Here is an 18,494-nt window from a genome sequence, read left to right as displayed (position 1 = left end):
GTAGCCTCTGTGGAACTCAGGGCTGGATCAGTGGACCAAGACAGAGGCAGCAAGAGGCTCGCAGAGAGGTAGTGAAACAGAGAAGCAAGATCTCACAGAGTGGAGGCTCCAGCATTTCCCAGGAGCAGAAAGTTACATAAGCTGATTAGATTTATTTTTAAAGCTTTAGTGCTTCTCTGATCTGCACTCATATACAGTGTTTTATAGAAGCAGAACATATTGAGTAAAACTGAATAAAACACAGGACAGTGCCTGTCTCAAAGGGCACGGTTTTAAAAACAACAATAAAAAGGGAACTCTGGAGCAGCGTGGTCAAAAACAACCAGCCAACAAGCCAACTTTGAAAGTGCTGATTAAGCAACTTTTTCCTCCGTAAGCACATACCAAATCCCATCCCACTGTCATCTATTCACCCGCCCACCCGTTCTACGCTTCTGCTGGGTCACGCAGCAGCACACTAAGTCTTCCACTTTTTCCTGCTATATCCCAAGTTCCCACTGCCCACACCTCCACTGTCTCCTTTTATTGTAAGGGAGCAGAAGCTCAAAGGAAGAAGTCTGCCACATCCATAGCAGCCTTCATGTCAGTACTGCAGTTTTATTTCCTTCAGTGTCATTACAGAATTTAGTATGTGCTTTTATATTCATCCAGTCCTCGATGGCCAATGCCTTGCCTTCTTGGTCAGTATGTATTTAGTAGCTTAAATATGGACTCCATAATGAAACAGAGAGAACAAAAAGTGTGAGTGGTTCAGAGAGGCAGTTCATTAGCTTCAGAGCTCGGGGCACACAAGGTTTAAAACAGTTTTATTCTTATGATCATCACAGTTACTTATGTAATTACTTATAACAAACAAGTGACTTTTTTATTTGTGATATTCTGAAGTATACATGTTACATGTATTTAGAGCTGAAACCTCACGTAAATGCAACAGAAACTATGTTTCTAAACAACAAGCTGAGGTCAACAAAATCCTGTTACGAAGGTTTCACAGTACGGTCTTAAATGATGGTCATTCACAACTACTGGCTCACGACTAACCTAATTCTGTTTTCTCAAATACAAATCTTAGCTAAAAATGTAGGGTGTCCCGACAGCCGGTCGGGCATAGCGGAAGGCTTCGCTGCTGCTTGCGTTTGATGAATAAACTGACTCACCTCTACAGGCTGTTGGGTTTGTTTTTGTAGCCAAATCTTCCTTTTCAGTGATTTTTTTTTTAACTATTTGTATCTCATTTCCTCGTGAGCAAACAAAGCCTGCTTGTCACTCACAATAAATTGTGGTAGTTTGAAAAAGCTAAAGAAAAAAAGTTGCACATTTCAGTGCATATTTTGACATCTCTTTTTTGTGTTTAGGCTTATTTTTGTGTTTTTCCATACGAAGTCTCTCATCTGACCTCCTGAGGATTCGTTTCTTGTCGGCTAACAACTTTTTAACTAATGACACTTTGACCCTTTTAATAAATTAGATGCTTGTAGCCAGACCTTCTTATCTTCCTCAAAGTCCCAAAACAACCTATGGGAGCAAACAAATGTGAAAGAACAATGAAAAAGCCGGATGATGGAAAAATGGGTGGCAGTGGAGATGAGCTAGAAAGAATGAGAGTAGGCATGGAGTAAAGGTAACAGGAGACAACTTTAACAAAGCCCTCCTGTAATTAATTAGGTGTCAAAGGAACACATCAGCCAGCAGCACTGAGGTATTTCTCTCTTTCCTCTGCCTCTGTAGTACATCAACATCAATGCTCCAGTGAAACAGGTAAAAAAAAAAAGAATTTGTGATGGATAAAGAATAAGCGAGAAAGTTAAAAGACCACAGAAAAAGATACAATAAAGATAAATTGAGCAAAGCAGAAATGGTGCTTAAATTGGGATACTAAAGCTCCTTATGTGTCTGACAAGTTCTGTGATTAACAAAATCTTTGAGCTAGCCAACAGGGAGCAGCTACCTTACAACACGCAAAGAACTGACAGCACTGAATAAATCTCTATGATGACTCCAAGAATGCATGCGGTGTTAAACAGGGAGTAGTGTTAATGTTTTAGAGTTGAATTTTAAAGTATTCACTTCCTGGGTATATACAGTATATCACCCTTCCCTCGGGAAACTCCAGATCCTCCAACACTTAAAACCGAGGACAGCAAATGATTCATAATTTAAGTGTATTCTCTGTTTTTCTTTCATATTTAGCAGATCCTGCACATTTTACAGCAAAAAGACATGTCTCTAAAAGCATTTTGAGAGGAAAAAAGAACACAGTGCCATAAATGTTATGCACAAACTCTTCTGCTGTTCCTCTTGGCAGTTTTATCTGCAGGGAATTATTGCTGTAATAGCTCCGACATGGGTGTCATAACTGTTTCTGTTTAGTTGCCTGCTATTTTATTTTCAGATCTCTGTTTGTCACGACATATGGTTGAATAGTCCAAAAAATTACCTCCTACCTCTTTTTCCTAATCACATTACCTTGATCTCAGTGCAAAACATCAAGGTGACAGGGAATCTATAAGTTGTACCTTGGGAAAAGAGAAGTGTGCTGTGCAGAGAATCCAACAGCAATTATAATAGAATCTTTAGAAATATAATGTTGGAGCTTGTCTACATTGAAAGTAAATGTTCGGAATATTTTTATGTCCATCTTTGATCCAGTTCAGTTCATCTCTCTTTCAAAAGATACTCCAAACACACAGGCACACAGATGATGTGCAATCAAAAAGTTCTGTTACTGTAACAAAAGAAAGCCTTATTAAAATTCCCTCTTTGTTCTTAAAGGTCTAAAGTCTTTTGAAACCATACACCACCCTCGGAATTTCTGCTACGTTTGCATCGATCCTGAAGTCCTATTTGGACTTACACATGTGTCTTTTCAGTTTCTGTTCATTGATCTCAAGCTTGCACGGAAACATTAACTTTGGTATCAAACTGACCTGTCTTTCATATTATGACTCATACATCTGTTGTCAGAAGTTTACATCCATTCATCGTGGGCATCAATGTCATGGTAATGTGTGGCTAATTTTAATCTCTTTGAACTCTTCTTTTTCCAAGGTGGAATGATTTTATAGCATACATCTTTAACGAGTTGCACAAGTTTTGGGGATTTGGGAATTTATTGGGGATTTTCAACAATGGGAAAGTCCATGGAACTCAGTGAAGATTAGGAACTGTAGATTTATACATGTCGGGAAGGTTTCTTTGAGTCATTTCTAAACAACTGCGGATTCCAAGATCATAATCTCAAACAACTGTTCAACAGTACAAATTTTTGGGATGTGTCTACTTTGCCAATATATGGACGAAAACCATAACTGCCAGCCTCAGATGAAAGGAAAATGGTTAGGATGTTCAGGAACAACCCAGAAGCCACTAAGGCTCAAGCCTGCCATGGTAACTGCTGGAAGGTTTCACCAAGTTTGCAGCGACCCACATGGACAACCAAATGCCTGTACATATTCTACCAAGAAGAGGGGTCAAATATCCAGGCAGAATTATCTCAATAGCTTGCTTGTAGCTACAAAAAGTGTGTGGTTGAGGCCTGTCTTGCTAAAGGCCATTTAACCAAAGATTAGTGTTGGTGTATGTACATATTTGAGCCTTTATGTATACTTTTGTCCCATTTTATACGTAAGTACTGTACATCCAATTTTTGTTGTCTTAAAGTAATTTAAGATGCATGCTGAACAATTATTTCACCCCGGAAAAAGAAAAGTTCAAAGAAATCTCCATAAGTCCCAAATAGCCGTGAATTTCCTGCCCAGTGTATGTAAACCTTTATTGTAACTTAGTCTAAAGAGCTTAGAAAGAAAGCGACTTAGACTGCCATGATGGATAACTGAGAACCTACACAGACATCTTATGATTTCTTGTTCCCTGAAAGTCTTTAGTGCATGAGTCCCATGTCCAAGCCCAAAGAATTCCATTTCAGATTAGCAGCATGATGGCATTTCTTCCCCAGAACCCACTGGGTGTTTTTTTGTTTTGTTTTTTCACCCCACCATGAATGTGTCGTCAAGGGTCAGACTGTCAGGCCTACAGAGCATTTAAAACACATTTGTTGTTGTTGTTTTTTAATTCACATTGTAGGGTCAGTGTTTTGATAGACCGTAGGATATCTAGGGCACTCCTGGCGTTGGTCACTACGAGGCTTCCAGGGCGTGACCCACACATGTTGGGAGTGCTGGGTTCTCCGTATATGGACGTTTTTTGTGTTTTCTGTTTCCTTGAACGCTGCTGAAGGCTCTTAGCAGTAAACATGCACACTGTACACCAAAAAAATCACCTTTTTCAAAACACAAAAGCAACAACCAACACATTGCTAAACTGCTTTTGAGAGCGTTTGCCTAATGGCATCTGAGATTTGTTCCACCACCCCGGTATCAACCACTTCCGCTTTAAACAGGTTAAGCAAAAGCTGATATTTTTTAAAGAAAAAGAAAACTTGCTGGGCACAGGCTTCCCACTTTCTTTCCTGTGGTTATTTTCAACATTACACTTTTTGTCCCCCAGTAAAAGACTACTGTAGTAATTTTAAATCTGTCCTTTCAACATTTAACTTCCCACACACCTTTGCTGACTGTTTGGATGGAATGGCGTATTGATCTAAGTTTCTTCACACTTTCACTCCTGTGGTCTTCTCTTCCTCCCACCTGTCCTCCCTGCCTCACTCATTCTCAGTGTCAGCAGTACCGTGAGAGCACATCCGTCCTGGAGAACCAGCCAGCGGGGACGTTTGTTCTGCAGGTTCATGCTGTGGATGCTGACGAAGGCTCCAATGGCAGGGTCACATATGGCTTCATGCACAAAGACTCTACTGTGCCTGCATTTAGTATACACCCAGAAACCGGTACGGAAACATACAAGCACTCGTGTGCACACACATACACATACAGAACAACACATAGGCTTTTATCCCACGTGGATAATATTTTACAACATGTTCCTTTCAGTCTGTCAGTCTGTGGTCGATATTGTGCAGGGAATAAATGGGAAAAGTGCTGGACATGAGCCACTTTGGGTTTTTGATTATTAAGCTTATTTCAGGCACGTTTCAGCTTGATTCATTATATATAAAAAATAGTATCTGCAGATTGGACTGAATTGTTATGCAGCTTTACCTGTAGTTGAGCTAAAAGTTATCATGCATTAATATGTTTATATATTATGGAGCTTTTTATTCAGTAGCAACAGTAGAGCATGAGATATTGTAAATTACATTGCTAAAAATTATTTCTAAAATAAATAATAAAGACAATTCTCTTTGGACTTGACAATAACTACTCTTGAAAAAGTCTCATTTTCTTTCATAATGTGCCTCTCATCTTCCCTACTGTGTTTAAAGTTTAGCTTCGAGGCAGGCAGAGGCAATCATTTTAGCGTTAAATTACAAGTACTCTGGGGGACATGAGACCAAGCAGTGTTTGCTATGATTCAGCTATCTGATCGACCTTGTTATCTCTGTCTTTCTAGGAGTAATTGTGACGGCCAGGAAATTTGACCGCGAACGGCAAAGGGAGTACGCGGTGACAGTGACTGCCACTGACCAGGCGGCTGACCCGCTGATTGGCATTTGTCAGCTGAACATTCTCATTCTGGACCAGAATGACAACAGTCCCAAGTTTGAGAACCTCAGATACGAGTGTCAGTAGATATTAGCTCGACCTGCTGCATCGCAGAATGAAAGCACATGCATATAGATTAAAAACAAGATTAAAAAAAAAAAAAAAACATTCTCCCTATTTTGACAAGAAAAACTGACGCTAATGAGCTAACAGTGTTGGTGTTAGAATTCCTATGATGGCAGAATTTTTAGTATTACAGAATTGGAGCTCTTTACTAATTGCTCATGTATTCAGTTTTTCATGTCACTGGGGAATTTCTTTTGTCTTTGTTTTCTGCTTTCTGTTGTTGGTTGTTTAAGCTTCATATTTGTTGTCAAATTGCTGAATTCCTTTCTTAATTAGTTTTGTTTACTAAAGTTTGTCTACAGTTTTTATTGTTTTTTTGTTTTTTTATTGTTTCAAGTTCGAGTTTCTCTCTTGCCTCTGTGCTGATGGATGCAATATCAAAGACTACAAATTAAGGTCTCTTGAGCCACTGAATTGCAAAGCACTCTTATTCTTATTCTTCTCCTACAGACTTCCTCCGTGAGGATACTATGATTGGAACTAGTTTCTTACGGGTGGCGGCTCACGACGATGACTTTGGGACCAATGCAGCCATCACATACTCCATGTCTAATGAGCAGCCAGAGTACCTAAGGGTCAACCCACTGACAGGCTGGGTGTACGTTAACCAACCCATCTCGCAGGTACACTTTAGCTATGTTCTGGATACCATTTGCTCTTTTTTAAAAGGCTTAACTCGTACAGTTCTCCATTCCTATGGAAGTCCATAATGAGATTCCAGATGCATAACAAACACATGAATAACCTATGCAGCTACTTATCTTGCAGGATTCCTTGGAGCTTCAAGCTCAAGCTATTCTAAATGATAGAAAAACTCTGAAATTGTGAGACTTCCTTTAATAATTCTACTGGAGAACTATAAAAAAGGCAGCAGGGAACTTCAGATTTTAACTAAACTAAGCTACTTCTCCCAGTATCCAAGTACATTTGCATTCCAGCCCTTTATTTGTTGACCGTGAGGGGGCAGAAGTCCTGTGGCCAGCAGCAGACCGCAGCCCGCGAATGTGATAATGTCTTCACTAAGGCCTTTTTCTTTGCCTGCAGGAGAATTTCTGTTATTTCTCTCACTTCACTGCTTCTGCCTGCTTCACTGCCAACAAGAAAAACAATCTTGGTGGGAACATGAACAAGCAATAGAGGAAATTGCCACGTAGCCTGTGCAAAACAAGTCTGCACCTCAGATGAGTGCTGTAGTGATAAAAGCCCCAAAATCAGCGGTGAACCATCTTCCAGTGCCAAGACGAATGAATGTTTGTAACCTCTGCACCTTGCATCTTATACTGACCTCTGGAACCAAGCCAGTATTTTTGGTTTCACTGGATTGTTCGCCAGAACATGGCCCTGTTTGAAAATATAAACTTCTTTTCCTATTAATGAGTACAAATGAACAGATCCAGGCAATGCCTACATGCTTACTTCTTCATCATTTGCCAGCATGACAGCCTCAGTGTCTTAATTGCTGAGAGCAAAGATTGAAATAAAAAGTGCTTTTTTTGTAACTGCAATAAATATTGCTATTGGAAAAGCTTTTATTTCACTCAGAATTATGAAATTACAACTTGCCCATAACATCCACAACTTGGTTCATAAACCACGAGGCTCTGGACAAAACTTCCCCAAATAATGACAGCTCATTCACACTGGGGTTACAGAGTATTGTTACGTTTTTTCTCTTTACTTGCCAGAACAGATCATTTCCTCTGATTGCAGTGGATAAAGCTAATTGCTCTTGTAAGGGTTGCAAAACTCCATTCCCCTCCGTTGCTCGACAATGAGCCATGCCCTTCAATCAATACACTTATCTTTAAGTATGTTTACCCGAATGCAGCTTACCGTCGATTTCATCCTGCACTGAAGTGTGGAAAATGGATTGGTTGCCGAAATCAGTTTGATCTAGTTTCACATTGTTCTTCCGTCTGTAAGGAAGCCACGATTACGCACCCCTCGGTCACACTGAATACAACATCTTGTGACTTTCTCTCCCCCTTCTCGTCTTTTTGCCTGTGTGGACTTCTTTCCACAGAGGACCTACATTACCAGAGACATTGTGGCTACAGATGGAGGAAACAGGAGCAGTTCAGTGGAGCTGGCTGTTACCATCACCAATGTGAAGAACCAGCCTCCACAGTGGGAAAAAGACAACTACAACGTAGTCATACCAGAAAACACCGTCCGGGACACACCCATCGTGGTATGTTGCTCCGGGGTTGCACAGAAACATATGGGTTTGAATTCAGTTCAGTGCAAATTTATTTATACATTAGCAATTCTCACCAGTTGCTTTGGGGCTCTCTATATGTAAGGTAAAGATGAAGAGGTGAAGACAAGCTAATATTGGAGAAACATGATCTCTCTTTCTAGTCTCTGGTACAGCACAACAGATAAATCGGCCTTAAGCTTGAAGAAGTGTGCTCTGCTTTTCAACCAGTGTGGATAAAGCTGAATGGGGAATGTAGTCTTTGCCCCTCCCTCATTACCACTATAAAATGCCCCATATTTCTTGAGATATGAATGTGTGTAGCTGTGTCATGCATTTCCTACAAAAGACAACTTGAATGAAAAAAAATGTTAAAGAGATGGTTGTCTTTATTTGTGGTGAACGAATGCACCAGAATAAACAGTTGCAGCATTAAACTTGAGAGAGATTTAATGAATGAAGCTATAACCAGACATACAATATGCAAAATAAATTAGTTGATACTGTGTAATCTAATCACTAAAAAGTAATGGACTGGCTTTTATATAGTTTTATAGTTTTCTACTCTTACTGAATAATAAAAGCACTTTCTACTACTCGCTTTATCACACATGTATTCCTACTGAGCTTTATTCTGTTCCTCTAAACACACACAGACACACACACGCTCATTCTGATGGATGCCCAAGGAGACTTGCACATGCAGAACGGAGGAGTCAGGCTTCCTCCAGAGCACACAAATAGATTAGATCAGTACTTACACAGTATGTTTTTATATATATGAATTGTGTTGTGTTTATGTCAAGTACATGTTATGTGGGATATGTACATGTATGTAAAAGATGCACTTGACATGCCATGAATCCATATTTATATGTTAATAATTTTATTTTTCTTTGTTTGAAGGAGTACTTACTTTGATTTTAAAATTAAACGTTTTGTTTTTTGTCTTTTTTTGTTTTAAACTCATCTAGTGTCTAATTGGCAGTCGGGCTGTTCCTGCTCGTTTTTCGGGGGCAATTATCACATGTATAATGCTTGTGTTTTCAGATTCTTTCTGTACACAAAGCCCTGCTACACTGTAATCCATTTTTCATGGTAACAATTTTTTCAAAAAGTTTTAGTGGGGATTTTCTCAGCGGGCTTTTTACTTTGGTCTTCAATAATAAAGGAGTTATGTGGAAATACTGCTTTTATGCACAAGTATAAACTGGAGAAACTGGAGAAAAAAAGGCCCAGTTTTAGTAAAAATAAAGATTAAAGATTGTACAGACTATGAAACAACATAAAAAAAACCCCATTGTTTGGCATCGTGGCATCGAGCTTAAAAACATATTATGCAAAGTTTGTGGATTATTGCTGACCAAAGATGTTTGTTGCATGTTAATCCTGATGTTATCCCTTCCTAAACGTGTCTGAAGAGAAGAGCAGAGGCCCGTTTTGTGTCGGTCTTCCCTCACAATCTTTTTACAGCTTTGATGTGTTTTTAAGGCATTCAGTCGGTCTTAATGGCGAGCAACAACAAAAGAGTGTAACTGTGTAGGAAGTGTGTGGGATGCCAGTGCAGCTACAGGTTTAGGAACCGCAGCTACAGAAAAATGCAGACATTCAAAAGACCCTTAAATCTGTTGATTCATTGCTTGTGTGGTTCAGATGTATCCTGTCAACAGCACTTTGTTATTTATGGACATGGCTTTTCATGCCATTAACAGTATTTTCTAAGAGTCTCTTGGAAGCAGTTTAATCCATTAAAGTTTATGATGAATATTCAAACTCAAAGGGTTGAAATAAAAAGACATGGGAGAATACTTTATACGGCACTGTGTGTGTTTAATTGTGTTTGTTCCAGATGCTGATAAAGGGAAGCACACAGAGCGCGGTCCCTGCGGTATGGAGTATAAATTGAGATGGCAGATCAGTGTTGATTTGACCGTTGAGCAAAGATAAAATGACTCTCGGTGGGTTGTTAAATCTCTGCCATGGACATTTTGAGTTTTTATGTCCTAAATCGGGGCATATAGTAGTCAGACATGTTTGCTAGTTCCGCATGCCTCGCAGGGTGTCTCATTATTGTAGCTGCCATGCTCTGCAGGTTGAATGGATACAGCTAGGTCACCCATAGGCAAGCTGCATCGTGCCCGAAATGGCATTTTTGATTTTAATTGGGGTGTATGTGGCATCAGCTTTGAATAGTTTCTCCTTAATTAGTTTATGGAGAAAGCAGAATGAAGAGCAGAGTGTTTCCCTTTCATCCCACAACATTTCAGCGGGTTGTTGTCTAGTGTAACAGTTTGAGACTTTCTATTATTTTAGTGTTCATTATTATGGGCTGTAAAAGGCTTTTTTCCCATTTGGGCAGATCGTTTTCCCCCTATTTGTAATGCACCCTTCAATTGGAGCTCAGCAGTAGCTCTTTACACTTCCCTTCCTGTCCTGAGGGTCACTGCTGGAATTTAGCATTTTTCCAGCTCTCAGAGTTCATAATTGGAAACATGTAAAAAATTTGCCAAATGCAAATTGCTGTTGGTTTTCTGGATTTCTGTGCTGTTGGTCATCTCTCAGGTAGAATCGTTATGGGTGACTTCCAAATATGAGAAAATGAGAACGACACGTGGAGGCAAATAAACCCAAACCTTGTTGTGGGTATTAAATGTGAATTCAGTCGTTTATTTGGTAAGACAACTTCCAGGGAGTCAGAGTAACTCATTTATAGTGACACTTTATCTAATGGGAACAAGGAGAAAAAAAGAAGTTCATTAAATCATTTATTGTGCAGTTTATTGAGTTTTCTGAGGAACCACTAGTGGACTTTGACCATTTCAAAGACTTCTTCCCAGACATGGATGAAGGCTACACTAAAATTCCTTCTGTGGAGATTTTAATATTTATGTGACAGCCCCTCTGTGGTGGTGTCATGCAGACAAAAAAGTGAGGTATCCCATTGTTTTGATATTTTGCCTTTATTGTTTCCCTCTTTTCTTATCTTTGTTCCAAAAAGACCATCAAAGCCACTTCACCTCTTGGAGATCCCAGAGTAACTTATAATTTGGAGGATGGCATGGTCCCAGAGACCAACATGCCAGTGCGCTTTTACTTGACCCCCAACCGAGAGGATGGTTCGGCATCTATCCTGGTGGCAGAGCCCCTGGACTATGAGACCACCAAGAACTTCATGCTGAGGGTTCGAGCTCAGAATGTTGCTGCTGTACCACTGGCTGCCTTCACGACAGTCTATGTCAATGTCACTGGTAAGCCCTCTTTTATTCACGCTTTCTTTTTGTAATTTAGAATCTCCAAATGTAACATGTTTCATTTGATATCTCATGGAAATTGTCACAACAGTCGCCCTGTGGAATAATTTAGCCTTCCATGTGTCACATTTTATTTATTAAAACTTACTGTTTTATCAATAGATGCCTTTAATAAATGCCCATTAAGTGAACAGTAAACATAAGCAAAACAATGTTGTTAAAACATGGTATGATTAAAGGTACAAGGACAATGTCACACAGATGCATTAAATCAGAAGCAGGTAAGAATTTAGCGAGAGGAAGTTCAGCAAAGGAATGAATTTCTGTTCTGTGACAAAACAAAAAAATGCCAGTCGAGTCATTTTTTTTGGTCAGGCTGCGTAAAATAAGCTCCAAACAGAATTAATTTCTCGAGTTTTCAAGATACAGAAAAATAAAATCAAGAAAATACTTGATAATAAGCGTCATTATGCATCTTTGGGAAATAAGTCCAAATAACTCCAAAAGTATCTTCTTTTCTAACTTACCATCAACACAATTGATAACATTACTAGTAATTTCATCAGTTATTAGTTACACAGTCATTTGTTTGCAATAAAATAACTTAAGTTGAATTTAAGATCGCGCATGATGCCATTTAAATATCACACAGTTAGGTAATGGTATACTATACTCCTCACAGTACAGTGTGCAATGATAACTTGTAAATACAGATAGATTCTCAGCACAGTCTTTGTTTTTAAAATTATGTCAATGTAGATTTTGTCAGTCAGCATTGAACTTCCAAAAATCCAAATTTGAGCGGTGCAGGGCAGCGACCTCGTTAACGTCAACATTTCATTGTCAATTGTTATCTGACAGTAAAAAAAAGAAAAATAGAATAGAATAATACTTTAATTGTCCCACAAGGGGAGATTTGGTTGTAACAGCAGCCAGAAATAATATGTATAAATAATAAATATGTCCATAGGAACAAATGTGTTATGAAAAAATGCAGCAGAGGGAGGGGAGAGAGTAGCAAACACACATAAACAGCTTGCAGAAAGCCAGCGGTGGCACATAAAGCAATATGAGCAGCACACACCTAGTACTGCACTTAAAAATGAGTTCATGACTACTTTGCCCACACTCTGTGGCTATAGAGTCAGCACAGAACAACATGAAGGTGATGGTTTGGTCATTTGTTGGTTAAATAAGAGTTTTTTATTGTTTTACTTGCTGTCAAAGTGACCTTTTTTATAATTTACCAGAGCCATAATGTTTCTGTTAAACCCAGCAGCCTCTTTTAACACTAAAAAAGTGAAGAATGCGGTGTCGCTGCATGACTCTGATGTTTAGTTAATGTGTTACAATACCAGTCGCACAAACTAAACTGAGGCAGGTTGTGTATTTGATAGTGAACAGTTAGTTGCAGCTCTACATGCATGTTGCTGATAAAACATGTTTTCTTTTGAGCATTCTCACCTTCTGTGGTATGCTTTGACTCAGTACAGTAGAAAAGTTCAGTTCAGATTATTATTGTTGTCTTGTTATTCAGCATTGATCTGTTGTTGTACTGGTCCTTTCTAAATTGAGGCCACAGAAGAAAATAAAGACTGAATAGAGATGGCAGGGCAGCCGAAGTCTGCCAACTGAGCTCCAATTTTCCAGTAGAGTTGTTTAAAACTACACAAATCCAAATTATTTTGAAGAATTTGACAGCTTTTGGGAGTGAGCATAGATATATACATATATATGCTTAACCCCAGTGCCTCGCTGCCACTGCAGATCTCACCCTGTCACTCAAAGCTCACATTTTCCAATGAAAGGTCACTCTTCTCTATCATTTTTATTCTACCATTATTAGTTTGGTCTGTTGCAGTTAATAGTAATGCCCTGCTGACCAGACACGAGCTATGAATTCCCTTGTAACATGCATGCATGAACACACACACACACATATGCACACATACACATACTCCATTTCGAACTGGTCTTAATCCAGTAAGAAATAATTAATTCTCACAGACCCTCTCTTTCTTTTTCCCGACTTTCCTCACCCCTCCTTCCCCTTATCTGTCTTAATAAGAAAGCTCTTTGACTTCTCCAGAGGCAGTCAGTCTGAGGAAGTGAGGGAGGTCTAATGGATTTAAGGCCCCATTTTTAATTCATAGATTAAGACATTTGCTGAGAAGAAAGGAGAAAGAAAAAAGGTATATGAAGCAGCATTAGATTTAATGCGTGGCTCTGTTCAAGTCATTTCTGTAATGCTTTTGGTCTTAAATCAGCTGTGTTAAAATCTGGCTTCCGCTGTTGAGGAAAACGTAAGCTCTCGTCCTCCTCACTGGTTCTTGGTACTGCCTGCGTTTCAACTTTTGGCTTATAACTTTCTGTCTTTCTTTTTGTTATGGTTCAAGGTAAGTGATGTGAAAAAAAAGCCCAGTTTTTTTGTCCAGTATTGAGCGCTCTAATGCACGCTTTGATCCTCATTTTGTCCCAAACTGGGGAAAAATAGTTGCGATATCGAAAACTGTGCAAAGACATAATTGGTTGCTGTTACAGTAAATATAAAGACTAGCATGATTTCGCCACTTTATGTCCCACCGTGCTGATACTCATCCCTTATGATGATGAGAATTGGTTGAAAGCAGTTACTTTGCAAACCAGTTGTTTCATTTTTGTTTTTTAGAAGATTTTATGGCATCATAATCATGCGAGATTTGCCAGTCTTTAAGCTGTGAGCTTACAGTGAGCTTACAGAGAAACCACAGATGGTTTGGGTAAATTGGCATACTTGACTCGTAATTTGCTTACTTTCAAAGCCCCTCAGACTGCAGCTTGTTTTTCCTTTTCAGTGCTTTCTGTGTTTTGTGTTTCATTGATCCAGTAGGTTGAAGTTAGTCTTCATCTAGTCACCTGTCAGATATTGCTTGCCCTTTTCCATTTTCCAGATGGTCCTTTGTAAGAAAACACTTGGCACCAAAGGGCAGTCAAACCAAATCCTCATCTGACTGGTTTTTGGGTTTTTTCAGTTTTCATGACTTTATATTATGTTTGCATTATAAAGTGGAAAAGAGCCACTTTGGTGAGATGCTTCAGGTAACAAACCAAACAGCACTGCACAGGGGTTTCTAATACTCTGATAGAAGTTATCACAGATGCACTTATTTTAGATTTGTCACAATGATTAAAATGTGTTTTATTTTATTTATTTCTTTTTACAGATGTTTAAAAACAAAGTGACCTTTTTCTCTTCACTTTTGTCTACAGCAGCAGTGCTTTGCAGCAGCCTGTTAATAGCAATGCGAATTGTGGAAAAAAATCAAGCTAATTACAGAGCAAAATAAAATGAAGTTCTAATTGCAAACAGATTGTTTGAAAGTTTGTTGCATGTGGCTCCATGTGACCTGACACTGACACGAAGGCTGCTTTATTGTGCTGGAGCTAAAGTGGTTCTAACACAAATTCCATTTACAAGTGATCAAAATTTATAGAGTATTTCTGAGCATCTGGGGTTTTTTGTTTTATTAAAAAAAGAAGCATATAAGTGTAGGTTTAAAAGATCTTAATTGTACAAATAAATGTAAAGCAACCAGGAGAGGAAGAATATGCTCTGTGCATTTGGTGCTGCCCAGAAACACTGCTGCCAAACTGCAGTCAAACGCTAACATGTGGAAAGTAGGAAACGAAAAGTAGTAAAAGAAGCCATCTATGTCCACTGTGAGCGACCATCTTTGAACAGAGGCGGGGGTTTACGACACCAACTGTCTGCCATCTATAATCCAGTTTTGAGATCCCTCCCCAGACGCCTTAACGCCCACTCACACCCTGGGCCATCTGACCTCAGCAATTCGCATGATGAGGTGGGGCCAGGTTTCACAATGAGCTCACCCGAAACCCTGGCTGATTGGGACCCACACCCAGTTTCACACCTTGGCTCAGGCGGGATCAGGAGGATCATCAGGGGGTCCTTTTGTCCCTCTGTGGGGGGGAAACTCCCACTAGGTTTAAATCTGGGACTCTCCACCATTTGACCTTAGAACTGAAGAAGCTTCTCGGATGAGAGGTGAAACGTCTTCAAGCAACTTAAAGAAGTCCAGACGATTTTCTTTGCAAGCTCCTTTGACTACGATGACCTGGATGACTGAGAACCTTCACAGACATGAAACGAAAAGTATTTTTGCCAGTGAATCACCAGTTGAATAAATATAATTAGAATAAAATTACTGTTGTTTCTTTAGTTGTTTTTGAAGGAGAAAAAGGAGCTTAAGTTATTGTAAGCAGGTGAGGATGTCAGAGGTCTGTTGTGCTCATTTCCAGCTCTACATTTCCTTTTTTTAGACTCAAGTAGCTTTGCATGACTTGCTGTACATAATAAACATAGTTTATCTTACACTGAGTGCTGCTGTAGCAGTTCATCTTGTTTGAACCAAGATTTTTTTGTTTTGTTTTAAACTTCTGTGACTTTTATGCTATATATAGATATTGTTATACCCAGGGCTGCACATAAGTGGTCCGCAAGTGTGCGTTCGCTGTCAAAATAAAAGACGCGCACCAGATAAGAAGTTGCAACGCGCATTTGCGTACGTAAGATTTTCTGGAGGAGGACGGACATTTGCTCAGAACTCTTAAAGATGTCGAAGAAGCAAGCTCCGTAAGCAATTACTTTGGTGTTCCTCCACCGCAAAAGAAGAGCATATTCCCGGAAATTCAGAGAATATGCGCTTCTTTTGCGGTTTGAACTCCTTCTGACGTTTCTTTGGCGGTGGGGGAACACCAAAGTAATTGCTTACAGAGCTTGCTTCTTCGACATCTTTAAGAGTTCTGAGCAAATGTCCGTCCTCCTCCAGAAAATCTTACGTACGCAAATGCGTGTTGCAACTTCTTATCTGGTGCGCGTCTTTTATTTTGACAGCGAACGCGCACCTGTGGAACACTTATGTGCAGCCCTGGTTACACCTTCTTTCTTCCTCTGAAGCAGCAGTGATAATCAGTGTGAAAAGTAAGACTAGCTTGTCCCCTTCAGAAAGCCCATCGCTTATCTGTGACATTTCTGTTAAATCCAGTAGATCTCAAATGGAGAAGCATTTTTATTTAACTCTGAGCACTATCTGTATTTCTTCCCTCTCCAGATGTAAATGACAACGTCCCTTTTTTTACTTCATCCATCTATGAGGCCTCGGTCACTGAAGGAGCAGAGTCGGGAGCTTTGGTTTTCCAGGTTTCAGCTAATGACCTGGATTTGGGCCCCAATGGCAAGGTGAGAACAAATCCACACGTTTACACACAAATCATTGTAAAGAGTAATGATGCATCGTTGGTTGAAATGAATGTTTTTGAATTTCTGCTCTGTATTATTTTCATTCTGCTTTTCATTATTCAAGAGGTCTTCTTCCTTGCTGTGCAAATTTGCACTAATTAACTCAGTTTTAGCATCTGGCCTTCTGTATAATTGTGTCTGCCCCCACCTCCCAGATCTCTTACTCCCTGCTGGAGGATCGCAGTGGGGACCATCAGTATTTCCGTATCGACCCAGAGCTGGGGTTCATCTACACTCAGGCCGTATTTGACCGTGAGACCAAAAGCTCGTACCTGTTGGAGGTTCAGTCTGTAGATGGATGGGAGTCAGCGCGGCCCGGCAAGCATGGGCAGCCCAACTCTGGTAAATAAGACCAACACTACACAGAACATCTTGTAACTGGATCTATAACTAAGTTGTGATTCCTGTTGTGTTTTTGCTAAGTTTCTTCAGTACTGAGCCTGACTCTTAATAACAACAATTATATAAAGCTGCCAGGTAGGACCTAGGTTTAATTCCTTCAGCTGTCCACTAGTCTAGTTATGATATGCACAACGGAGAAAATCATTTGAATGTAATATTTTGCAGGTTTTAGTTAAATTGTTAGTATGTGTGACAATTTCATTTTGGAGAAAGAAAATGTGCATTTTTTTTTATTGGATAAAATGGATATTAACAAAGTTTATCTTTGAGGACATAATTTGCAGTTGAAAAGAGGTGATCAATCGCAATCTATGGTATTGCAATACTCAACATATTGCAAAATGTTAAGAATCACAATAATATTGTACTGAAGTGACAATATCACATCATTCGGGGTCTGTTTAGTCCCACCTGTACTGTTAGCATTGACTGTAATACTGCTAAGAAATGTTTGTTGCACTGAATGAAGAGCAGGTGAAACAACATTACACCAGGAAAAGTGTTTAGTCAGAACCTATTTATGCTAATGACTTTTATATAACCTGCGTGAGCTCAGATTGTAGAAATGCAAACCTATCGATGTAATGGATATGAGTCGTAATCTACTTTGCGTTTGTGTAGCGATGGTGGCTCCTCATATAGTGACTGCAAAATAGAGCGAGCACAGAGGAGGAGACGGCTGCAGATAGCTGCTCCGTACTCTTCAGTCTGAAGCTCCAAATCTTCATTGAAGGCAGCAGTAATCTCTGTCTTCCTTTCTGTCGCTTTCCCACATCTGCTCATCTCTCTCTTCGAAAGGACCAAAGGCCACCTTTCTCTTTCCATCTTTCTCTCTTGCACCCCGTCTCCCTCCATCTCTCTATTTCTCTCTCATTTGCTGCCAGATGAAATGCATACATGCGCTGGCTGAATATAGACGCGAAGAAACAAACAGATGTTGAGACAGATGGGTGGATGGAGAGAGGTGTTGAAAAACAGCAAAAACACACCAGGATGTATTTTTAATAAATATGATCATAGATTATTAACAGACCCTCTCTCTCGGTCTGACTCACTGACATTTGTGGCAACGTAAACAGAAGTTAAATATTAAGAAGAGGAGAGGCGGCAGGAAAGCTGCCAGAGTTATTTATTTGTTTCTGTCATATTAATAATAAATGAGGTGGCATGAAGGAGGATGGATGACAGGCAAATTAACAGATACTTATCACTGATGCAAACACCCACAAGTGAATGTAACAGAGATGTAAAGTGGGAGGAGCTCTGGTTCCACATGATTTTCTTGTGGGAAAAAAAACGTGCGACTGACAGTGGAAGCACTTCTCGCCATCAAAATTCTGGAGGCGCCATGAGTGTTAGTCTACTTACTTTTTCTCTAAAAAAGTAATCCTGTTACTTTACTGATTACTTATTTTCAAAAGCAATTAGTTACTTAGTTACTTTTTTAAATCATTATACACAACCTGAATGCGTAATAAAGCAACAGACCTTTCAGCTCAATTCTATTTTTTCATCATATAAAATTGAATCAAATGGAAAGCCTCTTTTTAGAAATTGTTTTATGAGTTTTAATCTTTTATTTTTTTCACATTGCATTAAGCAAAAATTGCATCATATGCAACAGTCTTTGACTTGAAGAAATTCTATAACTTTTAATCCTA

The 18,494-nt window shown here is 39.4% G+C and overlaps 1 protein-coding gene across 1 annotated transcript in view; it reads left to right on the top strand.

Annotated features, from left to right (window-relative positions):
- LOC147338539 (neural-cadherin-like) overlaps positions 1–18,494 on the top strand; it is a 326,059-nt gene that overhangs the window by 129,057 nt on the left and 178,508 nt on the right. Inside the window, exons 9-15 of the mRNA XM_086300701.1 lie at positions 4,675–4,843; positions 5,467–5,637; positions 6,135–6,307; positions 7,708–7,875; positions 10,880–11,129; positions 16,244–16,371; positions 16,587–16,773. Of these exons, the coding sequence (XP_086156827.1) occupies positions 4,675–4,843; positions 5,467–5,637; positions 6,135–6,307; positions 7,708–7,875; positions 10,880–11,129; positions 16,244–16,371; positions 16,587–16,773 (1,246 nt within the window). The remainder of the gene's footprint in view (positions 1–4,674; positions 4,844–5,466; positions 5,638–6,134; positions 6,308–7,707; positions 7,876–10,879; positions 11,130–16,243; positions 16,372–16,586; positions 16,774–18,494) is intronic.

Source organism: Aulonocara sp. 'chitande type north' Nkhata Bay, linkage group LG1 (assembly GCF_057382095.1).
Source record: "Aulonocara sp. 'chitande type north' Nkhata Bay isolate Kocher_YH1m ecotype deep benthic linkage group LG1, A_spYH_male_GT1.1, whole genome shotgun sequence".
Taxonomy (NCBI): Eukaryota; Metazoa; Chordata; class Actinopteri; order Cichliformes; family Cichlidae; genus Aulonocara; species Aulonocara sp. 'chitande type north' Nkhata Bay.
This window is presented reverse-complemented; position numbering and strand designations above follow the sequence as displayed.